We start from the raw sequence: 25,767 nt of genomic DNA, 5'->3' as shown, positions 1-25,767 counted from the left end.
TGTGTACAGTTGAGCTGAGATGAGATGAGACGGGTGGGGAGGGGGGCGAGTTGGCTGTTCCCAGGGGTAGAGGCAGAGCCCACCCAGCATGTGCTTTGCATACGAATCACCGTACATGCCCACCACATGCACAGCTTGGGTGCAACATTTGGACTCCTTCAACATCCTGGAGGGGTGCTGCGGGGTGAGCAGGGAGGGGCCAGGCCATATGTGACACTGGGTGAAGAATGGAAGGATGACAACTTCTGCATCCTGCCGAGTCCTACAGCCAGGAGACATCTGGAAAACAATCCACAGAGGAAGGAATTCAAAGAGCCCCTCAGAGCCTGGGAAGAAATGGCTAAGCCAAAAAGGCGTGAGCTGAGAGATGCTGGAATGGCTCCCCGTGGGGGTTAGGATGGCTAGTGCCCCTCAGAGGCTGAACCAACCTAGACTCTGAGAATGCTGGACTGGCCAAGTGGGGTGAGTGTGGGGCAGCAGAACCCCAGCTTCTCCCATCGAGACGGAACCGATTCAAACCTTACAACGCAGGCAGGGAAACAGCCCCTGGGAATGAAAACACACACTCCTGGGCTCTAGAAGAGAAGAGAGGCAGAGACTGGAAAGAGGAAGGAGATGGAGAGTCAAGAAGGAGAGGAACCCTCACCCTTCCTCAAAGTAGCATCTACCCACCTGACTGGTGGGGGGAGGACAGGAGAGAGAGCAGGGACCCTGGCCCTTCCCCCTCCCAGCATCCGTAGCCCAGAGAGCTGACAGTGCCTTCAGCCCCAGAAAAGGAAAAGCAGAGTAGGGAGCAGCAGCTGCATATTCTCCTAAAATTGCTTCTGAAAATGACCAGACACTTCCCTGGAAATGTGATGACAATTTGGGCCCTGGGAGCAGGAGATGAGGTGGAGAGCGGGGGAGGTCAGGCTCTGGTCACCATCCCCTCTCGACCAGACGGGGATCTCCTCAGCCAGGTTCTGAGAAGTCAAGGATGGGGGGAAGCTGCCGTGGGGGGTAGAAGGCTGGACAGAGTCTGAGATACCTCCACTTGAGACACATCCCCCCACAACAGCTCTAGTCCCTCACCCTCCTGGGAAGAGCTGACTTCCTGGGTCCTATCTCAGCTCAGAGCAGATCGTGCCAGAACGCGGGGCTTGTGCTCAGAGAGCAAGATTAATCTGCAGGCAAGAAGAGAAGTCAATCAGGCCTCCCCCAGCATGATTACCTGGAGCTGTGAGCTGCCTGTGGATGGAAGTTGGGTAGAGAGAGACCCCAGTCTCAAGGCACAGTGAGCGCAGTGGTGGAGACAGAGAAAAGGCAAGAAAGGTACAGATTGTGAAAGGAGGGAGAGAGACATCCAGGGACAGAAACAAACGCAGCCATTTGCACATTTTCACAGAGCACAGATCTAAATTTTACTGCAAATATAGGAGCTGTTTGTTCCCTAAAGGTAGACACCGGGGTGGGAGAGGCTGAAACAAGACAGAGTCTATGAGGAAATACCTATGAAGGAGGAGATATTTAAAGCATTATACAAAATATTACATATTAATATTAGAGCGCACAGAAACGGGGACAATGAGATGGTGTGAGACAGCTGAAAACCGAGAAACAAATAATGACAATGACACAGGAAAAATAAATGAAGACAAGAAGGAAGGGGCTTCAGTCATAGAAATGGGAGAGTCTGGGTGGGGGAGCTGCCGCCCCCCCCCTCCCCGTGAAGTGCCACCAGCTGCAGGCCCCAGCTGTGAACAGTGATTAGCAAGACAACTGTTGGCAGCAGCCTGACATCTCTGGTGTATGGAAAGGAAGGGGGTGCAGGGGGGGGCAGGTGTGATGAAGCCCAGTCCTGAGCTTGGGGGTAGAGGGGGTGTTGGAGCTCCTGGGTACAGGGGACCCTGCATTGCTGAGCTAACCTCAGCTCACATGAGCCCTCCAGCCTTGGGCCTCTTTTCAGGCTGAATCTCCAAAGGACCCCAGTTTTCCCCAAGACAGGGATCCTCATTTCTTCCCTCCAGGGACACACTTAATGAATCAACCCACTGGCCACCTGCGACCTCAGGCCCATCTCTGCCGCCACCTCAGTCTCTCCAAACCCTGCCAGAGCTCAGCCGGTCAAGGACCCAGAGACAATTTCCCTTCTTTTCCATTCTTATTATCTGTGTTAGCTGGCTCCAAGGAGCCTGAAGGAAGGGAAAGGGAGGGGGAGAGTAGGTCTAAATACAAGCCAGTGAGAAGATGGGGAACAGCCACTCACCCACACTGACCAAACTGTTGGGAAGTCACTTGTTTTATTAGTGGGCAAAAAGGCTGAGGGCGGCAGGACGCTAAGTTTGGAGAAAGGACTGGGAAGGTTTGAGAGAAGAAAGTTCCTCTTCAAGGGTTCTTCAATCTCCAAGCACCACCCCAGGATCAGTGGTTAGACGCAAGATCCGCCCACAAAGGCAGATGGGTGGGGCTAGAGCTGGTCCAGGAGGAAGCCATGGCTGTCTCTGCATTTTATGCCCCACCTCCTCACGGGACAGTCACTTCTAGGCAACGACTCCCCTTCTTCTTGCAGCTTAGCTTGCCATTCCCATCACCCCTCTGGATGACCTTGACAGTCACACTGCTCTCCTTGAACTTCATTGAGAACCTGGAGGGGGAAGAGACAGAAAGGCAAAGCTAGTGCCCTCATCCCCTACTCTCCTATTTTCATGATGGCTTCCCCACTTCTTCTGGAGGCAAGTACATCCCCCAACCGCCACCCCACTCCGTGTTGGAAGACTCAAGGCCCCAGAAAACTTGGGTGAGGAGACTAAGAAGCTCCTCTAAGGCCTACCCTGACATAGTCAACGTCACTTTCTGACTGCATGAATATTGCTGGTCACAAGGACCAACAGCTTGGTCATCTGCTCTAAGCCATCCCTCAGTCCCAGTTCATGGCCTTACTGCTCAGTCACGGTGATTGGAAGCTGCCTCTGCGTGGTATCCAGCACAGCCCGGTACATTTTGGCCAGCAGTTCAATCACATGCTCGCTGACCAGCAGGGAGTCCCCCTTGGAACCCACTGATGATATCTTAGGAAGGGGAGAAAATATAACAGGGAAGGGATTCATTTTTTCTCCTCGGGAGCAGGCTGAGAGACATCAAAGGCCCAGAGTAAGAGGTCTGGTCCCCGTCACCTCCAGCCTGCCCCAGCGCTGTGCCGTCCACCACCTTCTCTGATCCGAGGCCCTGCCCCGACCCAACTCTGATACCTCACTCAGATGCAAGCAAAAAAGCCCATCCTTGAAGCTGGTGACTGATACCCCGGCCACACTGTCCAGCCCGATGACAGTTTGGGCCTCAGACTTCTTGGCGTCTGCGAGAATCACATGCCCCTTGGTCAAGAGGAGAATTCGAGAGGACATCTAGGGACAGAACAGGAAAGCATGAGGAAAGGCAGGATCATCCCCCACCCTTCCAGCTACAGCCTAGGCTCTGGATCAGGGTATGGAGAGGGGTTCAGGAAGCGAGCCTTCACCTTGCCGTTGCCACGATTGACCTTCCTCACAGCCTCTGCCACCAGAACAGGCCCTTCCTCCCTGCTCTTCAGCTTCTGCAGCTTGGGGTTTCCTTGCAGGCCAATGTAGTCACCATGGAATGGAATGGGAACACTGCGGATACACAAGAAGTATGCAGTGGGGACAAAGTCCTTACCACTGACCCCCAAGGCCCTGCACCTCCCCACACTGAGTTCCCACCTTAGTCCTCCGGTGACCCCTCCTCTACCCTCCACTGTATCCTCTAGCTCACTAGTTCTCAGAGCATGGTCTAGGACCAACATCAGTATCCCCTGGGAGCCTGTTAGAAAGGCAAATTCTTGGGCCCCACTTCCAGACCTGCTGAATCAGAAATACTGAGGAGGGGGGTTACAGCAATCGGGGTGTTATCAAGCCTACCAGGTGATTCTGATACACACTAAAGTTTGACACCCACTGCCCTATCCCACCTGGGATTTCTCTTTGCTCTTGATGAAACTGACTGTGCAGGGTCTGAGAGGCCCTCACCTCTGGGGGTATGCCGCCTTTTTGTCCTTGAACAGTTCGCTGGCACAGAGCTTCTCCCTCAGGATTGCTACCTGCTTTGGGGACAGCTGATCCCGGAATTTCTTGCACTGTGAGTGGGGAGGGGCAGAAGCTACAATCATGGAGGAAGAGAGCAGTGCTGGGAAGGGAGGTGCGGAGAATGCTGAGACGTGGGAGGAGAGGGGCAGGGACCGGAGAGGAGAGACAGAGGGAAAAGGACAGGCACTGGACACTTCATAGAGGGCAGGGGCTGGAAGAGCATTGGGAAGGAGGAGATGGGGACTGAGGGATGCTGGAGGAGGGGGATGGGAACAGTCAAATACAAGCCCCATGAGAGCTGCATGCCCAACACCCAGCACAAGGTCCAGCCCCGGACAGGTGCTCAATAAGCATTTCCTGAATAGAAGAGCGCTGTGCTAAGTGAAGTAAGCCAGACACAAAAAGACAAACATTGTATTTCACTTATATGAGGTACTTAAAATACAGTCGTGCACCGCATAACAATATTTCAGTCAACGATGAACTGCATATACGATGGTGAGCCCATAAGATCGTAATGGAACTGAGAGATTCCTATTGCCTAGTGACATCGTAGCCGTAGTAACATCGTAGCACATGCATCACTCACTTGTTTGTGGTGACGCTGGTGTAAACAAACATACTGCGCTGCCAGTCGTACAAAAGTGTAGCACATATAATTATGCACAGTATCTAATACTTGATAATGGTAATAAACAACCATGTTACTGGTTTATGTATTTACTGTGCTATACTTTCTATCGTTATTTTAGATTGTACTCCTCCTACTCATATAAAAAAATTTGCTGTAAAACAGTATATCATGTTATGCCGGAAGCAGCCTCATACATCTCGTGTTTATTGCATCTCTTGATGGCATCATTTTCTCTTGTGCTTGATTTAATCTCATGTTGTTTTCTATAGTAACATGCTGTACAGTTTTGTTGCTTAGGAACAACAGGCTATACCATACAACCTACATATGTAGTAGGGTATACTTCAACTATATCTAGGTTTGTATAAGCGCACTCTATGATGTCACACAACAAAATCTCCTAACGACACATTTCTCAGAACATATCCCTGTTGTTAAATGGCATATGACTCTAGTCAAATTCATAGAGACAGAATGTAGATTATCGGTTCCAGGGGCTGGGGGTTGGGGAAATGGTGAGTTAGTGCTTAATGTGTATAGGGTTTCAGTTTGGGACAATGAAAAAGAGGATGGAGACGGATGGTGGTGATGGTTGCACAATGTGAATGTGCTGAATGCCGCCAAACTGTATACTTCAAAATGGTTAAAATGGTAGATTTTGTTTTGTATGTTTTACCACAATTCAAAAAAAGAAAAAAAGAAAAGAAAGAAGTGGAAGAAGGAGGCAGAAGAGGAAAACCAGAGAGAGGAAGAGAAAAACACAAATGAGAGGAGAGGCTGCCCTGGGCCCCACGTACCTTCCATTGGTAGAAGAGTTGCTTCAGCTCCTGATTAGCTGTATTGAAACACTTGTAAGGGGCAGCTGGCCAACTTTTGTCCAAGATTTTGGTAGGCGGCAAATTTTTCTTCAGCTCCAGTAGGAATTTCTGTGCCTGGGTTGGAAACAGGAGAATTGAGAGTGGAATGATGAGAAGAAAGACCTCCCAACAGGCAAACACGCACCCAGATCCTGCCACTTAACTGGAGGAAGGCCACCCACAGTGAGAAGCGACAAGTAGAGCTGAGGAGACAGGGGTGTCACCCCTTGGATGTATTTCTGCATGAAGTGTAGGTTTGAGGCTGGGCAGTGAGAGCATGAATGGGAGACTAAAGGGAGAGAAGGATTAGTTCCAAGCAGAGACCTGCTACCCAGGGTAGTGAGGTGGGGGGGAACCAGTATGAAAATTGGCCTCAATATTTTGCTCCTGTAGCTTCCTATTCTCTCAGCTCCCAGTTACCTACAGTTGGCTGCCATTGTCTGAGTTAGCGATTGGACGGGTACCAAATCTCCCCTCCTCTCTGATCAGTCAAGCCCAACACCTCAACCTGGCATTCAAAGTCCTCTGCTTAGAACCCAGCCTCTTGTCACAGGATTCCCTGCATTACCCTGGCACACCAACCGGACAGGACTCCTTGCGATGCCCTTACCACTCTGTGCCTTAGCTTGTGCTGTTCTCAGCTCAACTCTGCCAGCCCAGATTCTACCCATCCTTTCAGATACAGCTCAAAGCCTTCCCAGCTCCCTGGGCCAGGAATATCTCTCCTTTCTTTGGAGCCCCCTGGCACTTTGGCTATACTTCTGTTTTTGTACTACTGTTATTTGCATGGAAATCTTCTCCCTCTTCTAGGCAGGTGGGGAGTCAATCTCCCAGGTCTTGAGTTTTTTCACCATTCAACTCATATTCAGTGTCTGCTCTGTGCCTGGCACTGTTCTAGGCATGGAGACACAGAAGTGAACAGAGCAAACAAAGGCTTCATTCTCATTGAGGTTACATTCTACTGGGGGTGGGGAAGGAGATTGCCCAAAAGCAAATAAACATATATAATGTAATGCCACCTAGTTATGTATGCTATGATGCAAAAAAGCAGGCCCTGAGACAGGAATGAGTGGTAGTATATTCCAGGAACTGAAAGAAAGCCATTGTGACTGGACTAAAATTGAGCAAGAGGAGAGAGGATCAGAGAGATGGCTCGTCAAGGGCAGATCATGAAGGGCCTTGTAGGCTGTGGTAAGGCCACAGGCATTTATTCAGAGTGAAATGGAACACCATTTGAGGGTTTTAAGGGGAAGAGTGACATAATCTGACTTAAAATTTTAAAAAATTTAATGCAGTTTGTTTTCTTATTCTGAAAGTTTTTGCACGAACATTAAAGCAAACATTACAATGAACATCTGTATACCATATACCCCTCACCTAAATTCACCAGCTGATAATGTTAACATCTTGCACTTTCTGCACGCTCTCTCTCTAACACATGAACACATATATACCAATGCATATAAATATATAAATACACAGATATATACCAATCTTCATTGCCATATTATCCTAAAGTAGGTTACAGATATCATGACATTTCCCCTAAAACTTAGCATGCATCTCCCAAGAACTGGGACATTCTCCTATATAATCATAATTCCATTACTACACCTAAGAAAATTAACATTAAGTAGATACACTCACCCAACAGCAATGCATATTCAAATTTCTCCTAATGTCCTTTATAAACTTCTAAAAAACATCCTTTTTAGCTTTCTTTTTATTTTTCTGTTCCAGGATCCAATCAGCTTTCACCTGTGGTATCTATTTAAATCTCCCCCAATCTAGAATCAGGACTGAAGTCTTTATATCTCAGGAAGCACCCAGCACCCTCTTAGTTTATGGGATAGAATTATTGAAGGTATAAAAAATGATTTAATCTTGAGCACTTCTAAATTTTTGGAATTTTCAAGAAAACTTTTTACTAAGACATAAGGTTAAAAAAAATTAAAATAGAAAAAAGCAGAGCACATGGTATATTGCTCCAGGAACTATCCAAGCTCTTTGTATCTTCCACTACAAAGACCTAGTGGGCTTGATCTAACCACCCTGAAGTCTCTAGTCCTTGGTCTGGTTTGATTTAATTCAACAAACATTTCTAAGCATCTCCCATAATCCCCCCTATTCCAACTGAAGTGGAACCTCTGAGGGTTACTTTGTTTGATTGCTTTTTTTTTTAAGATCTATAAAGTTCCGCCTTTCCCTATACAGCCCTCTTGCCCCCAGGTTTACCCAGGGCCATATATGCCTGGCTTGCCCAGGCCTCTATTGGGGGAAGGGGTTAGGCAGTCTTAGACGTGGTTAAAACTCTGGAGTCAAATAGTTCGTATCCCAGCTCTACCACTTACCAGCTGTGGGACTCCTACCAAGTTATTCAACCTCTCTGGGCCTTAGTTTTTACCTATGAAATGGGGGAAAGAAAAGGGCCTACCTCACAGAATTGTTAATTAACGCATGTAAAGGGCTTAGTGCATAGTTAAGTATTCAGAAAAATAGTAGGCATTAGTATTAGTTATAGGCAAGGCAATGGCAAAATATAGAGTAGTCAGAAACACTGCGGGAATCGATGCTTAGTGGCTCCCTGCATGCATCCTTCTGTAGGAGGTGTGATTTACTGAAATACTGATCTATCAGCAGATGCCTGATAATACACAGGTGAAAGAAAAGGTGGAGGAGAAGCAAGTCATGAGATAAGAGCAAAATCAGATTACAGGTCTCAGGTATGCAGTTATGCAGCAAGAGAGCAGGAACTCTGAGAAGGCAGACACCCTGGAGCCAGCTAAGGAGTGACCAGACAACAGAAGAGGCCTTGGAAAATGGAGCTTCCCTGAGGAGGCAGAGGACACAAAGGCTCAGGGAAGCAACTGAAAGGCCCACAGCCTCCATCCCTCTACTTGGCCAACAGATCTGGCCAAGGGATCCAGCCTGTCCGACAACAAAGAGTTCCAATGAACGTGGCTCATGGCTGAATGAGCACAGTTAGTCAGTAAGAGTCCTAACAACCATCAAAAATAAAAATCATCCAGAAGCCGGCGACTGATCTGCCTCGCCCGGGAAGAGCATAATGATGGTGCCAACTTGGGCCAGTGAAGCAACGTCCTCCACAACTAGACTGAAGAACAAAACGACAGCAACTTGTCTGTTCCCCTTCCCCCAATTCCCCAGCACTGTTCCCATTCCCCCAATTCCCCAATAAAATAAAAAAATCTTTAAAAAAAAAAAAAAATCAGTGGAGGGCAGCTCTAATTTACCCCAGCCCTCTGTCCAAGACCTCCCAGTCTTCCTCCTTCTCTCTGGTCTTCCCCAAGATTTCACTGGAAGTGCTGTTCCCTCCCTGTCTGGTTTCCCTTCGATACTTCCAGAAGCACCGTCACTATCAGATGGATGTCTCTGGAAATCATCCTTCTCTATCGCTGTTTTCCTCTCACTGGAGACTGCCCATAGTTTGAATGTCCAGGCCTGGTCCTGGCTTCTTTCTGACCTGAGTTCTATAAAGCTAAGATCCTTCTGAGATTTAATTTCAGACTCATCTGCTATAGTTTCAGAAGAACTAGAAGGAAGATATGACTCCTCCACCTATGCCCCGACACTAAAATGGACCTCGGAAGGTTGGGTTAGTTAATCTCATGAGTGTCCTCACTTTGTTCTTCAATGAGGCTCAGTTTCTTCACCTGTTGTTAACCATCCAGCACCAGTCTCTTCTTGGGCCTATTCACTATGGACCAGTTGATGGGTGTGCTGGGACCCCTTCCTACCACAAGGTTACCTACACTGTCCACTCGAGCCAAAAATGTGCTCTGATTGGGTCCCTGGGCCCCTGGGCACTGGGGAGGGTCTGTGCCCTGCAGGTTGCTGCCCCACATCCTTCTCCTCCTAGGACTTAATTGCATACATGCAGGCCAAAGAAGCTCTTGGGGGAAAGCTTTGAGCCACCTCTTCTCAAACCTCACATCTGTCTCTTCCAAATCTGTCCCTCCCTCCTCAACTCCTGTCTCCCACCCTCAACGCCCACTGCTTACCATGCTCTTGTAGATGAAATCTGCCAAGGTGAAGGCAGCCCCTGACCGGAAGTATTTTCGATAATCCTTGCGGGCCTGGCAGGGACATACAAGAAAGGAGCCAAAGTCAAGATAGGCTGTTAGACCAAGAAGACAGAAGACTGACGTAGGAGAGGTTCTACCCTTTTTCAACCACACAAAGAACAGAGTAAGATAAAGAGCTGAGGCTGTAGCTAGAGGGAGTAAAGTCAGACAAGTTGGCAACGAGGACACTAAAAGCAGAAGGCAGAGCTCTGCTGCCAAGTCAGAGACATGCCCAGGTATATATACAGACCTCCCAACATGCAACCACACTCCCTGACACACGTGGAGCAGACCCAGAAACATGCCCAGAAACAGATGTGCCACTGCACAGAGGTATGTCCTGGGAATGGGCAGGACTTGCTTTCTGCTGCTCTTTTCCCCCAGCAGCTGGATCAATGCAGTAGGAACCATGTGGGGGAAGACAGCAAGTGTCGGGAGGGAACCATGTGTGGGGAGGGAACCCTTCTCCCCTTCCTCATTACCTTCCATCCTCTCACACAAGCCTGGAGCAACAATACTGACGCCTTCATCTTCCCATAGCGTTTCTTTTGCTGTAGAAAACAATGGGCCTGTTAGAAAAACTCCACCTCTTGAACCACCTCTCCCACTTCCCACTCTCCTATTAGAGCGAGGGGCATGGGACTTTGGGGGTAACTGGTACCATGTTGCCCCGAAACCAGGAGGAAATGAGGATCTGGCTCTTGCGCATCATCTGGTAGTGGGTGCGGCAGCGCCAGCCTCGGTATATCTTCTGTATGAGCGTGGCCAGCTGCTGGATTCGAAGGCGCCTCTGCTCTTCCAGGTAGAAAAGCTGTGGCGAGGTGGAAGGGTGGGACAGAGAAGTTGGCCTAGGGGAGCAGCTCTCTGTCCTCCTGTACCCCATGGTACCAGAGGCTTCCCTGCCAGTGTTTTCTAGGAACATTCCTTTGTCTTCTTAGTTCATTCATTTATTTATTCATTCATTTAACAATCACCTACTGAACTCTTAACTCCATAGCAGGCACTATGCTAGGATTTGGAAACTCAGACATGAGCGGCACATCACCCTGACCCTCAAGGAGTCCTCCTTCAGGCAGAGGCACTCAGAGAGGCCATGCAAACACACCTGACTCCCAGGGCTCAGGACAGGGTGGGAACCCAAGATTCAGTCCCTGCAGAGAGGAGACTTCCTCACCCACTATCCATTCCAGGTTATAGATGCTCCCCACCCCACCCAGCCTCTTACTAAGATGAGCTCTCCAACCCTTCTACCCCGACCAAACACAAGTGCATTCTCCAACTCACAGTCTTGGGGCTTCTAATGAAGACCTTTGTCTTCCCAAAGGCCACCTCCTCTGAAGACGTGCTCAGCGCCTCAAAGACCTTCTCGACACCCTCCCTACAGGAGCAGATAGGGAAAGCTGCCAAGGGCCAACCCACAGGATGGTCCTCTCCACCGTGGCTGAAGAGTTCAGGGCTTGAGCAAGAAGACTTCAGAGTCTCTTCCCCCATAATGCTCCCTGCATTGCCCTTCCCTGCTCCCCATTGAGTCTTACCGGTCTCCCCCATTCCAGCGAGGCCAAGTGCTCCGGCTCAGCAATCGGTACCTTTGCAGGAAGGGCCCATACCCCTGGCGGAAGGCATAGCCTGCCCGTCGCACGCGCACGTTCTCTAGCAGTCCCAGGTACCGAGCCTGGGTTGCCACCAGCTCCGAGGAGAACTGACCTCGCTGCTGCTGCTCATTGGGCTTTATACACCTGGTAGGAGGTGGGACAAGGCACCGGCTTCAGGAGCTTCACCTTTGCCAGTGTAACCCCTCCTGGTCTCTACACCCCGATCTGCATACAGATTCCCCTTAGGTGAAACATTTCAGAGGAAGTGGTCACACTGGCCATTCTAGTTTCACTCACTATAGTATAGTCCCTACCAAAATCTGATGCTCTCCCTGATACAGGACTCTCATCTCCTCACCTGACTCTGTTTTCCATGAGGAAAGGGCCTCTGATCCCCTTATTCCAGAAACACCCACCCCATGGACATGTTCTACATAGTGCATGGACCCTGCATGTGCCATCACATATCTAGCATGTTCCCCTGTGTGCCCTTCATGTCACCTGATGTAGTTGGGGTTCTTGGAATACAGGTTCTTCATGAGTATAGCCACAGAACTCTTGAACTGGGCCCCAGCAGTTGTGGGGCGTTTGAGAGATGCCTGCTTGGGATCACCCTCAGGGAACAAGGACCGAAGGAGGGGGTGCTGGACCTTCCACATGGCCTGGGACAAGTCCCGGAAGAGCAAGTCGTTATTCTTGTCAATGAAGCTGTTCACGTTGTAAGTCACCTGTAGAGGAACAGCTATTAGTCTGGAGAGCCCACGACCTTGTCCCAGCACTTGGCCCTCCCAGTCTCAATGTGAAGTATTCCTAGTTCTCACCTCCCCCAATTTCTCCCCCATTGCCTTCAGCCCTCCCGCCCTGCCATTATCACCTTGCCCGCATAGTGGCAGATGCGGAAACAGCTGAGGCCCATGGTGTGGTCATACTGGCGCTGGGCATTCTGGGTGACTTTGCTTTCATAGTGACTATGCTTGGAGAAGAGCTGGTTCAGCTTTGCCAGGAAGGTAGAGTCACTGACCTCCCCAGGCCGCAGGCACTCCTCATCCAGCATGGCCAGGATACCTCGCTGATTCTGGCCAAGGGAACAAGATCAGCCCAACCTAGACCTGGTCCTCCAAGATGTCCACACCCTCACGGCTGCCCCTCTGCCCTCTTTACCATCCTTACCAAGTAGGGTAAGGGGAGGGGGGACAGGGAGACAGGGGAAGGATATTCAGAGGAGGTCCCAGAGATTTAAAGGACAACTCACATGCTCAATTAGGTTACAGATAATGCCATTATCAAAGTAGTCCACCTTTTTCCATGGTATGCCCTGGCAAGGGGAAATGTGACAAATTAGAGGGAGTAAGTCTAAGAAAAGTCTCCAAAGACCTCACCAGACCCAGGGCCCCTTTCACCCACCCCACAAAGGACCCTCAGAAAGCTCTATAGTTCAGAGGGATCCTTGCTGTGGTTTCTGTTTATGTCCCCATTCTTCCAAGGTTGATGGAGAATTTGTGGGGTGGGTGGAGAGACAGAGCAGTTGTGAAGGGGAGACAATGCAAAGTGCCCTATAGGTGCTGTAGGGCGAAGGAAGTGTAAGATGCTGGGTGATGACTGGGGTAGGGGCTACCCCACTGTGGAGGTGGGGGAGAATCCTTGAATATGTGGAAGAGCAAATGGCCACACTGCTCTGGCACCAAACTATGGAACCAAAGCACATAAGTAAGTTTTTCATCAATTAACAAAGCTAATTTGATACATCTTCAAAGGCCTACAGTAATGATTCTCAAACTTCAGTGTGCATCGCAATCACCGGGAGAGCTTGTTAAAGCACAGATCGCTGCCCCTGCCCCCCAAGCTTCTGATCCAGCGGGTCTGGGACAGGGCCTGGGACTCTGCATTCTCACATGTTCCCAGGGGATGTTAATGCTGCTGGTCCAGGGCCATACATTAAGAACCACTGATCTACATGATATTTTGGGACTGCATAATGTTTGTTTGTTTGTTTGTTTTAAAGAAAGGCAAAAGGCAATAAGTACAGAAGCAGAAGACCCAAAGACAATCATTCTCTGCTTTAGGCATTTGTTCAGCATCAGGCCTGCAGACAGGGTCGCTCCTGATCTCATCCAAGAACCAGACCTCCCAGCTCAGGCTATTCCCAGGTGTAACTGGGGAACACAGCCTTTCTCTCCCTCCTCCCTCACAGGTCTTTAAGTAAAGTTGCCCTCCCCGCTTCATTCAAAAAATGCCTTCCCCAACTGATTATATGAATTACAATATCCTTATAATCCTATGTAGCTGTCAAAAAGCATCTTCATACACTGATACAGAAAGATATCTTGTTAACTTATGAGAGCAAGGGGTAGAAAAGTGTATTCACTGCTACTTGAATAAACTTTGTAGAAAAATATATTCACAGATTTGTTTGATTACACATCCAAGATCCCTGGAAGGAGGCCCACTTCAGGTACCTCTAGACGGGGGAGGAGAACTAGGAGGCTGGGGACGGGGTGGGAGAGAGACCTTTCTTCATACACCTCTTTAAGCTTTTTGAATTTTGAAGCATGGAAACGTATCATCTATTTGATCATTTAAATTTTTAAAATAAAAACATACAAACAACTGAAAAAACTTTTTCACACATTGGGACCACATTGCCTGAAATTCTGCCACAACAGATTCTGAGAGCTCACAGGCAGCATCCCTAGGAGGGTTTTGATGAGTGGGACTCAGCCATTCACACTTTGCAGCGGATTGGCTCAATCCGATAGCCATTCTAACACATAGAGAACAGGGGTTTTCGCTGAACATGGAAGGAGTGTGGACATTCTGAGCCATGGGGCACTTCTGGTGAGGAAGTCTGGGATCGGAGTGCTATAAGAGCAGAAGGCGGCATCAGTCAGGGCCTGGAGGAGACAAAGGACTCTGAGATGTCAGAGAAGAGCACAGAAAGGGATGTGGTAGGGTGCCAAGCCCAGGAGAAATGTCCCTTCTAAATGTGGCTCACAGTATGCCACAGGCCAAGCATAGCTGTCACTTCACTCTTGTCAGGACTCCCCCCTGCCTCACACACATACACACACCCTTCTATCAATCTGCCCCCTTCCTTGCCTGGCCTGGAGTGGAAGGATGGGGAACTGGGGGATGGAGAGCAGAAAATTAGAGCTTCTTGGTAATGATGGAATGCTCAGCTGTGCAGGGGAAACTTTTTGTCCTTTGTGTTCCTATCTGGGGACAATGGAGAGGAAATTGTGATCAAGGAGAAAGAAAGATCTGGCATGTGCCTACAGGTCACTTAACTTGACACTTAAGAAAGTGACAAGTAGGGAGATGTCTTAGTTTACCTCTCTCGTGTATTCCTCTTGCTCCTCTTTCAGTGTTATCTCTATGAACACCTGCTGTAGCTTCTCATTGCAGTAGTTGATCACAAATTGCTCAAAGCTGTTATCCTGAGGGAACGTGCACAGGTTAAAGGAAGAGACCAGCTCAGCCTAAGATGCTTCCTCCCTCTCAGCCTTGCCTCCCCTCTCTCACATCCCACTTTGAGCCCATCTGCCCCTAACCATGGGGGAGCAGGGTATTGAGGTTAGGTGAAGCTCTCTTACCTCTAATATTTCAAAGCCATAGATATCCAGGACCCCCATTACCTTCTTCCTCTCCCCGGTGCCCACCTGAAGAGGAGGAAGAGATAAATCTGAGGGCAGGCCCCACCTGCACAGCATGCCAGGCCCTTCTGCGGTGGGCATGACTGGAGCAAGGATCAAATAGAACTTGGGGGAGCTGGATCAAGCCGGAAAGGAATTGTGATTTTATTCTCCTTCCTCCTCTATATGCTGGAGGACAAGCAAAGAGGGGGGAAAGGAGGAAAAGGAAGATGCGGATAGATTCCAGGATGGTGCTCCCACGAGGTAGAAAGACATTGAAATCCTCTCAGGAAAATAACCATCTCTTATATTTGTAGAGCATTTTACAAAAATTCTATATTCTTATTTCATTAATCCTATCATAACCCTATAATGTATGATTATTCCTATTTTACAGATGGAAAACATCAAATTTCAAAAGGGCTAAGCATGTACCCAAACCTAGGTTCAAATCCCACTTTACCCTGCTGCCTTCCAGTAATAGCTTCTAAACGGATGGCACTTTCATGGTCATATTTTTAAAATAATAACACTATTTTGATCTAACTCACATACCATAAAACCTGCCTTTGCAAGATGTATAATTCAGTAGACTTTTAAAGAATAGTCAGAAAGTGTACGACCGTCACCACTACCTAATTCCAGAGCATTGTCATCATCCCCAAAAGAAATCTTGTACCCATACCCATTAGCAGTCACTCCCCATTCCCCTCTCCCCACCTCCCCAGTTCCTGGTAACCACCGATCCACTTCCCATGTCTATGGATTTGCATATTCTGGACATTTCATATAAATGGAATCATACAAAATGTGGCCTTTTTTGTCTGGCTTCTTTCACTCAACGTGGGTTCAAGGTTCATCCATGTTGGGTAAGTGTCATCACTTTATTCCCTTTCATGGCCAAATAATGTACCATTGTATGAATATATCACATTTTATTTATTTATTCATCAGCTGATGGAAATTTGGATTGTTTCCACTTTTTGGTTATTAGGAATAATGCCTCTGTGAACATTATGTACAGGTTTTTATGTGGATGTCTGTTTTCAATTTGCTTAGATATATACCTAGGAGTAGAATTGCTGGGTTATACGGTCACCGTGTACATAATTTTATCCGATCCTCACTAAACCTGTGAAGCAGATAGGCATTAATGTCCCGTTCTTTAAATCAGGAAACGGGGGCTCAGAATCTTTGTGAAATTGAAAGGCCACATTGCTAATAAGTAGCGGATCCAGACAGTCAAACTCGAAAACCAGTGCTGTTTCACAATGACACAGGATCGGAAGAAACTGTAGGCTACCCTCATCGTCACTGCTCCATTCTGTCTCAGAACTCAAGGTAGGGGGCTGGTGACCAGGGCAAGAGAGGCGAGGCAGGCAGGAGGGCGTTGAGGGAAGACGGCGATCACTCACCTTGATACTCTCGTTGATTCGATTCACTATCCAGTTGAAGAGACGGCTGTAGATGTTCTTAGCCAGAGCATCTCGAGCATACTGAGCCTGCAGGTGGGGCCAAGCTGGTCAGTGCGGCAGCCACAGAACAGACTCAGACTCAGCCCCTTCCTTAGGGCCACTTACCTGGATGACATTCAGTGCAGTGACCACCTTTTCTTTAGCCGTTTCCATGGTCCTTGAGCACAAAGCTCTCTCTAGTTCCTCTGAATTCAAACCCACCATTTCCCCAATCTCCTGAACACCTGCGTGATGAGGAAATACAACATGGCCTGAGAGAGGGCCTTTTCCTAGGGGAGGGAGGAAGGACTGATAAATGAAATTGCTGGGACACTGGTGTCCCTGGGTCTTGCTGGGTTAGTCCTTGCAGCCAGTCCAAGGAGAAAGCTCCGGGGAGGGGGAGGAGCAAAGGGAGATCTGGGAACACTGCATACAGTATAGGTGTAATTGTCTCCATTTTGCAAAAAAAAATCAACTGAGACTTGGAGAGGTCCCAGAACCTAGGTCTATCAAACTTCAAAACCTCGTTCCAGGGCCGGCCGAGTGGCACGATGGTTAAGAGCTGGCTTGGGACGCCAGAGGGCCCCGGTTCGGATCCCACATATGAGGGCCAGTGACACTGCCCTCTGCAGCTAAGATGGTGAACAACAGCTCAACCTGGAGCTGGGCTGCCGTGAGTCGCCGGCGACAGCGTAGGCTGCAGCCCCTGTGGCAGTGGGTTGCCATGGGCTACCGTGTGTAGCCAGCAGCCGCAGTGAGCGGCCATCCAGAAGCCGGCGACTGATCTGCCTCGCCCGGGAAGAGCGCAATGATGGTGCCAACTTGGGCCAGTGAAGCAACGTCCTCCACAACTAGACTGAAGAACAAAAACGACAGCAACTTGTCTGTTCCCCTTCCCCCAATTCCCCAGCGTTGTTCCCATCCCCCAATTCCCTAATAAATATCTTAAAAAAAAAACAACCTCGTTCCAATATGGCTTACTGGGAGTTCTCAATGAGTAGGTTTGGGGAAGAACTCAGGAGCAGGCTGAGTGGGACTAAATCAGAATGAAGTTGATTATGCTGGAGATAGTGGAAGAACAGAAATTGCAAGGCGATTCAGGGAGCTGGGTGGGGGCTCCAGCAGGGTGGTGCAGACCTCTCCCATCACAGACGCCACTTGCTGATGTCCCATTGGCCTGGAACTGATCTGACAGCTTCACGTTCCCCAGCTTCAGCACCATGGCCGTCACCTCTAGCACCCATCGAATCTCCTCCTCCGAGAATCCAATCACAGTCATCGCACTCTTAGGGAGAAAGCAGAAGTCAGAAGCTGAACTGTCCAATGCCTCCCCTCCCAAAGCTAGAGCCTGGGCTCAGGAAATGGCGAAGGGCCTAGGCCTCCCCTCCCCTGGGCACCTACCTGAACAGCCTTGAAGTTGGAGGCATCATCCATACCATCCACTGTGGACACTTCCTGGTTCAGATAGACGTAGCCACCTGTATCCTGCTGGAGCTTCAGAGCCTCTGGGAGGGCCAGTGTGCAGGGAGAGAGTTAGTACATGTGCTCTCTGCAGCCCTCCAGCCTTGACCCTCATAGCCCTTGCCTGAGGCTGGTTCATTCATCCAAAGGAGCCATTTTTTATTTAGGTTCTCCCCTTGCCTCCTTTGTTTTGGGATCATTAGTTCCTATAACAGACTCAATTAAGTGGTGTTTAGGGTTTAGGTGTTCATAATTATTGGAGTTTTCCCCCAACTTTTATGAAAGAAAAGCATCATTTTACTCTTTTCCCCACCCTCAGGGTTCTAAACATTAAAAAGAAACAAGCAAACCCTCCATACTGCTCAGGTCTCAGTGGTTCTGGGAGGATGAAGGTGAGGAAAGAAACGCGAGCACCTATCTCCCACCCACCTCAGCCTCAATCCCTCACCCTGGTTGGTGCATTCATTATTTGTTCACTAAGCAATGACAAAGTGGCAGGTACTATGTTCCCCAACCCTCACCCCTCTTCTGAAAGGTTTTCTCTGGCATTGTGGGGCTGAGCCAAATGGCTCTCTTGTGTTCCCCCACGGTGAATCTTCTATCCCAGGCCCGATCACATGAGCTAGGTTTGTTTTTTTCTCTCTCTCTCCCACAAATGAACAACTGGTGTGTTGGGACTGTTTTTCTTTTATCTTCATATATTGTGTGTCTGGCTGGCATGCAGAGACCTTTATTCTTTTTAACAAATGAATCAAGGGAATGGTCAAAGTTGTTTACCTCAGTGGTTTAATCATGGAGCTTTGGGGATATCAATTATTTGTTATTCAAATGATCTGAGAAACAGGAAGTGTCTCTCAAATTAGAATTTAATGGCAGCTTCCCCTGAGACACCAATTTTGAAACCGAAGCTTGCTAAAGAGGGGCGTCTGAACAGAGAATGAGTCAGAAAGGCCCTGGGATGATGACACCAGGGAGGTCCCACCTGGACTCAACTTTAACCAATGAGTGACAGACTCAGCCAGAACAAGACACTAGGGCCTATGATTCAGACAAATTGAATACAACCAAGACTATTAAGCCAGGACGGAGGATGAGACCTGCGGGGGCTCTTGAATCATTGTGATCTCCCAGAGGGAAAAAGGAGATAGGCACAAGGCCAGCACAGAATAACTAAAAAACAAAGGGACAGGTCCTTGGGGGCCAGATATCCACAGTGCTCACAACTAGGGGCGAGATTGGGAGGCAAACTCTGGCAGGGTCTTCAGTCCCAGCAGACCCCACAGTGATGCCCACCCAGCGCCACCTTGGGCCAGTACAGCATTCAAGCTGGGATGGGCTCTTCCCCAAGACAAGACAACATGCTCCATGCCTTCTGCTCCTATAGCCATCTGCAGGGGCCCACTGACACTGATTATACTGTATTGCAGTGTATCTGTTCACACATCAGCCATCCCTAGGAGACTGTAAGTTCTTCAAGGACAAGGTCCATTTCTTATTCAAATCTATATCCCTAGAGGCTAGCACAATGTTCAATCATAGTAGGTGTTCAAGAGATGTTTGATGAGTGAATGAATGAATGAATCTAACCTTTGCAGAACTATCTAAGAAGAGGAAATCAAGGACAGGGGCTGGGTGAGGCAGGTTAGAATGAGGACAACTTTCAAAGCTCATTGAAAGTTCTTGAACACTTGCAACATCCTGATTTCCTGCTGAGCTATCAATAAAGTCCCTTAAGTTGAAGATAGGAAAGGATGGTAGATAGAAATGAGTGCTCCATTTTTGAAGCCATCTTGGAGAAAGAGGAACCCAAGCAGGACAGAGGAATAAGAGCAGTGAAGAGGCAAGAAAGCGTATTCCTAACAATAAAACCCCAGAAAAGGAAGAGAAAACAGGGTTCCCAACAATGGTGGGTGAGACTCAGAATGAGGAATGCAGGAAGGAGAAATCTGAGGGGCTCAAGGGAAGAGGGCTGCGGGGGCCCAGAGCGGACTGAATGGAGGTTGGGGATGTACCAGGGCAGACACATACTCAGCAGCTGTGCATCTGCTCCAGCCAGTAGCTGATAGAAGATGTGGAAGTTCCTTTCTCCTTTGAGCTGCTTCACCACTCGGGATTTCTCAAGCAGATCTGGCAGAGAATTAGAAAATAATGTCCCTGGTGTTCCTAGTGATTGGGAAGTCCAGTAGTCTAATATTCCTCCTACGTACAATAGCAGATTAGCAGAAGGGGACACTGGGAATGGTGGAAAAGAGAGGCAGTAAGTGGAATGGGGAGACACGTACAGTTTGTGATGACGCCACCGAGGGGGGATCCCTTGAAGTCAAACTCAATATCCATGTATTTTCCCTTCAGAGACCAGAGAGAGAGAGAGAGACTTTGCTTCCTCTTCTTCTCACCACCTGTCCAGGAGGGGTCTGTGCCGCATTCCTCCCTCTCAAGCCCCCACACTCTCTCCTCCCAGGTCAGGGAGGTGTTCACTCACAAATCGAGAGGAGTTGTTGTTGCGAATGGTCTTGGCATTGCCAAAAGCTGCAGAGATAAGGAAAGGGGCCGTGAGGTGGCTGCAGGGAGAAGAAGGATTCTAGGGCAAGGAAAGGAGGAAGGTTTTCCAGTTATTGTGCCAATCTCAGATTTTTCAGGCTGAATGGGAACAGTGGTATTGGAACACTGGGGAAGAGGGTCTAGGACTCTGGGGGTGGCGGGACGTGTGGGAAGGGGGCAGTGGAGAGGGCAGAGCCTGTAATTCTCACCCTCCAGCACCGGGTTTGACTGAAGCAGCTGTTCCTTCACAGAGTTCACCTGCTCTCCTTTCCCACAGACGGCCGCCACATAAGACATCACCAGCTTACTGGCCTCTGTGCAAGAGAAACCCTCAAGTGAATCCCTACACCACCCTCCTTAACTTCTCTCATTCCAGCACCTCAGACCCCTGTCAGAAAAACCAAGAGGGAATTTCAGGGGTGGGGGAGGGGCCGGTTAGGCCTGGCTTGGAAAGAGACAAGAGGGTGGTCCCATGGTGACTCCACAGCTTTCCCCAGTCAGGCGCCTCACCAGTCTTCCCGGCTCCACTCTCGCCCGTGATGAGGATACACTGGTCTTGGTCCCGGTACTTCAGGGACTGGTATGCCACATTTGCCAATGCATAGCTTGGGGGGAGGAAATGGGCAACGACTAATATGGTGCCAGTCCAAGACACCATCTTCCTCTCGATCCCCAGCCTCCAAATTCATCCACCCTCCACACCTAGGCCAGGCGGAGGCAAGCGACAGGCCTAGGAAGGGGCCTCCAGGGGTCCCGGGGAGGAAGGGGCAGCTGGAAAACCTCCTTCAGGAGGAAGGGGAAATCAGGATGGCTCATCATCAGGAATATCTGTCAGCTTCCCCTGGTCCCTCTACTCACATATGGGGCTTCAGTTCATAGAAGGTATAGTCCTGGTATTTGGCAATGAACTCTGGGCCATAGATGGGCAGCTGTTGGTAGGGATTCACTGAGACCAGCACGTTCCCAATGTAGGTCTGGAGCCAGGGAAGAAGGTGAAGGACATGAGCGGATGGGGCTTGGGGGGTGGAGGGGAATGGGAGCCCATGAACTCTCTAGCCACACACCCACGGTCAGGGGCACCCATAACACAACTCACATAAATCTCTTTCTTTTCAAAGCGCAGTTGGAGGTTCTTGAGCAGAGACTCCTGGTCCAGGGGTTCCAGGAGCACAAGGTCCTCCACCCCCACGGAACCTTCCAGGAGAGTCATGTCCAGAGAGGCTACTGATCCTGGGGGTAAAGGAGGCATTTGGATGTCTGCTCAGCTTTAGAGACCAATAACTGAAGGGAGGAAGGCAGAAGGACCTAAGAGAGCCTTCTTTCCCCCCGGTCCTGGCCCTAGAGGGAGCCCCCAGCCTAGGACAGGCCTCTGGACTAGCCCAAGCTAACTGTAGAAAGTTGCAGAAAACTCAGCAGGAGGTGGGGGAATCCTCTGCTCCCAGAGTCAGGGTTGGCAGGGGCGAGGCAGGGGTACAACAGGACCATCGCCCCTGATTACCAGGGTAAGGAAGGCATGCAGTAGGTAACGACTGGGGGAACACAGTTGTGCTTGCAAGCGAGAGGCTTGGGGACGCCAGGGGAAGCAAACTTCGCGCCATCGCCAGGCATCGGAAGCTCTCCCCCTCCTGTGCTGAGGCCCTGGCCAGGGTCCAGACCCCCTGCATTTATCCCGGGTTCGCCTTTTCGACTCCCTACCTCCCACGACTCCTATTTCTGCCACCCAACCCACCCACGTCCATTTCAAAAGTTCTCCTAAAGGTCTCTCCTCCCTTCTCATTGCCACAGTGAGATTCATTTCTTAAATGGGGACCGGACAAGGTGATGAGTTTGACCACAGAGGCAGGAGTTCCTCCATAAAAGGTTGGAATACCCCAAAGAAAATGAAAGTGAGATTTGTTTCCCCCAACAAACAAGCGACCGTCAGGACCTCTGGACGTGCCGGCACCTCCGCCCCTATTTTTCCATTTCCAGCTTTTACACCCATTCCTATAACCTGGCACGAACTTTGCCCCCGAGGAACACACCCAGCTTTTTAGTAGTTGTTGGGAATGGGCAAGGAAGAGCAGAGTTGCAGGAGCAGGGAGCACTGTGGGGCTCAACCCCAAGCAGGAGGCAGGTGTTTCCTAAGGAGGAAACCCAGCCCTCCTCAGTCTTTACTGTGGGACTGAGTAGGCAGAGTGGCCGAGTGCAGGACAGAATTGTTAGTGCAATGGTCAATGCCACTCCCTACCGAGAATACAGAGCCATATCCTGCTCTTCTCCTGCATTGCTGAACCAGTGTGGAGGAGGGGAAGGGAGCCGGGATGGAAGGTGGGGCAAGAAGGGGACACAGGCTGCCTTCTCCCTTCACTCTCCTTTCCCCAAGCTCCAGGAAAAGAAAGCACTTGGCCCTTTCTTGAGTGACACCACAGAGGGAGAAATAAGAATAATTATAATAGCAATCATATAGCAATTTCCATGGGCCAGGTAGGACTCTAAACACTTCACATATATTCATTCACTTGATGCTGACAATAGCCCCATGAGCTAGATACTATAATTATCCATTTTCCAGGTTTAAAAAGAAAGTTAAGTAATTTGGCAGGGAAGGGTAAGAAACAGAAGCAGGGCTGGGAGAAGGCATCTTCTTTGGGTTTGGATTTGAGGGAAGTGGGAATGTGATTGGTTGGAGGTAGGAAAGGAGAAAAGGAAGTCGCTCCCAGATGGGTACTCCAAGATGTAAAATGAGCATTGACAGGTCAAAGCAAGACTCACCCAACACTGCAACCAGGGTGTAACTTCACTGTCCCTTGGAGAATGGTGGATGAAATCCCAATTTGACAGGAAGGGAGCATAGGATGCCCAGACCCCCAAGGTGGAGAGGTGCCTCTGCTAACAGGAGCTGTCCATGGTGTCAGGGAGGCGAGGAATGAGGCTGTCTTCGTCTTGCTAGTGTCCAGTCCTCTGACCTTCCTCTGTGCTGCCTCCTCCAGCTCAGGGCTCCCTGAGTCAGTCAAGCCAGGAGAGGCCAGAGATGGCTGCTCAGCACAAAGTCCAAGTCTGATCCTGCTGAGGGTGTGGCTCGCTTAACCCCTCACAGGCCTGAAGCCCCAGAGGCAGACACTGAGTCCCAGGAGAAAGTGCCCTTTAGGTAGGAAAGGGTGTCTGGCTGGCCTTAGTTGAACTGCTCAAGTCGAGTTCTTGCTCTATGGCCCCCAAAATTTGGAAATAAGAGCAGAAAAAGTAGAATAAAAACCAAGGACAAGCTTTTCCCAAAAGTCATAAATTTTGTCAAGGAGGAGGTAGGCTTGGGTGTCTTTCTAAAAAAGAATCAGTATCTCCCTCAAATCTACACTGCCTATCTAATTGAGAGTTGGGGGTGTCAATGACATTATTTGAGGAACTAAGCAAAATCCCCAAATTCTTCTCCACTTCCTTTCTGCCATGAATCAGACCCCATCATACAAATCTGAAGATTAAAGTTAGTAATAACACTTGACATTTGTATACACATCAGTTTCACTGAATTCCTACCTGTATCGTCGCATTGAATCACACCACCCTGACCCAGTGAGGTAGGCAACGCAGATACTCCATTATAAAGGAAAATTAGAGGCAAACACTAAGACTCAGAAAGGTTACCTAGTTCCACAGACAGTACATGGCAGAGCCAGGAACAGAATGCAGACCCTGTCGGCCACTGGTTCAAGCCCAAGTCCTGATATTTCTAATTTTAATCCTTATTCTGTGCTAGGATACTGAGTAAGACCCTGAGATCCTCTTTGCTGGACACTAGCCCAGTTGGAAATATCTGCTTCTGATAGATAAGAAGCTTATAAAATCCTATTTTCCAGGATACCCCTTCATCCACCCAGGAAGATTCCTAAACAGTAGGCTCCCTCTGCCCACCGTCCTCCCTTCCAGGCATGCACAAACAGAAAATCAGGTAATTACAGACACTTAGCTGAAGATACAGGCACAATTCTCCAACTCCCAATCACAGCTGCTTAGTTCAAGGTCCAAGCTCTATTGTTTTGCAAAAGCACTCTGCATAAGCCTGGCCCATCAGCAGTTCCATTATCAACCTGTCCTTACATAATTTATTGATCTACTATATATATATTTGAAGGGGGGAAAGGCAAAGAAAAGAGAAAAAGCTGAGTGGAAGTGACATCAGGACATAATCCCATATATAGGTAGGGCAGTACCAGTTGTGGGAGGCAGAAACGACAACAGATTCCTTGTTTTACAGACCCAGAGTGAGAAACCCCTTTCCCAGGACATACCACTGCAAACCTGACAGAGCTGGGGCCAGAACCCAGGTCTCCTGTTTCCCAGGCCAGGAATCTACAGCCGCCTACAACTGAGTTTATCTGTGTCCACTCATTCACTCATTTATTGAGTGCCTACTATGTGCCCACAAGAGAAGTGACTCTAAAATGAGATGGCAACCTCAGGCTTAGAAACAGTGGCATACACATCACAGCTAGGGTGACCAACAGTCCTGGTGTGACTGGGACCTGAGATGAGTTCTCTGGGCACGGGAATTTGAGTGCTAAAACTAGGAAAGTTCTGGACAAACTGGAACGAGTGGGTCACTCTAAATTAACAAGGTATGAAATACACAGCCAACTCAGCTGGGATTTCAAGCCCTGTCAAAGCATTCCTGAGGTGGAGAGGAGGCATAGGAGGTGGGGCACAGGATTATGATCTGCTTCCACTGACTCTGCCATCCCCTTCCTCTTTCCCCCTATCAAAATTTCTAGTCCATGTAGGGGCACGAGAGAACTTTTTGGGGTGATGGAAATGCCCTATACCATCATTGTGATGGTGGTTACACAACTGTCTCCATTTGTCAAAACTTAGCAAAATGTAAAACTGGTAAATTTTATTGTATATAAATTATACTTCAATAAAGCTGGCAAAAAAATAATGAAAGAAAGAAAGAAAGAAAGAAAGAAAGAAAGAAAGAAAGAAAGAAAGAAAGAAAGAAAGAAAGAGAAAAAACAATTCTAAATCCTTTAGTGATTTCTGACAGAGTTGGGAGGATTTGGTGGTATAGGCTTTTCCTGACTCTCACAAATTATCTGGTGTCAATTAGTAACAACATGGATCAAGTACTTACTATGTGCCAGGCAACAACTAAGTGCTTTACATTCTTGCTATTCAAGGTGAGGTCCACAGACCAGCAGTATCTGCATCACCTGGGAGCTTATTAGACATGAAGAATCTTGGGCCCCAACCCCGACTTACTGACTCAGAAATCTGCATTTTAACAAGCTCCCCGAATGTTTCCTATAAATGTTAAAGTTTGAGAAGAACTGCTTTAAAAGCCTTTTTTTATCCTCACTAAAACCCTGTGATGTTTGGGGAGGAAAAAAGCACACCTGGCAATCATGCTTTAAGTTTTTACTAATTCAGCCATTAGTGACCATCTGTGTCTTTTATTTACCTAGTAT

At 48.8% G+C, this 25,767-nt stretch overlaps 1 protein-coding gene across 1 annotated transcript; it reads right to left on the bottom strand.

Annotated features, from left to right (window-relative positions):
* Positions 1-2,161: 2,161 nt before the first annotated feature.
* Positions 2,162-23,163, bottom strand: MYO1A (myosin IA). Its single transcript, XM_019657561.1, has 28 exons — positions 23,084-23,163; positions 21,426-21,559; positions 21,188-21,303; positions 20,840-20,934; positions 20,539-20,643; positions 20,271-20,317; positions 20,071-20,134; positions 19,817-19,915; positions 17,729-17,832; positions 17,465-17,612; positions 16,454-16,572; positions 16,289-16,375; positions 14,835-14,900; positions 14,574-14,678; positions 12,497-12,559; positions 12,119-12,319; positions 11,746-11,972; positions 11,188-11,388; positions 10,937-11,030; positions 10,314-10,463; positions 10,135-10,203; positions 9,590-9,664; positions 5,508-5,642; positions 4,020-4,126; positions 3,494-3,626; positions 3,228-3,380; positions 2,920-3,047; positions 2,162-2,623 (listed from the first exon to the last, which is right to left on the bottom strand). Exons 2-28 carry the CDS (start codon positions 21,537-21,539, stop codon positions 2,503-2,505), a joined length of 3,126 nt encoding a protein of 1,041 aa, XP_019513106.1. The 5' UTR covers positions 21,540-21,559; positions 23,084-23,163; the 3' UTR covers positions 2,162-2,502.
* Between the last annotated feature and the right edge of the window lie 2,604 nt (positions 23,164-25,767).

The sequence above is a fragment of the Hipposideros armiger genome, unplaced genomic scaffold (assembly GCF_001890085.2).
Source record: "Hipposideros armiger isolate ML-2016 unplaced genomic scaffold, ASM189008v1 scaffold_277, whole genome shotgun sequence".
Classification (NCBI taxonomy): domain Eukaryota; kingdom Metazoa; phylum Chordata; class Mammalia; order Chiroptera; family Hipposideridae; genus Hipposideros; species Hipposideros armiger.
Note: the sequence above shows the minus strand (reverse complement) of the source record. Positions and strands in the feature narration are given on the sequence as shown.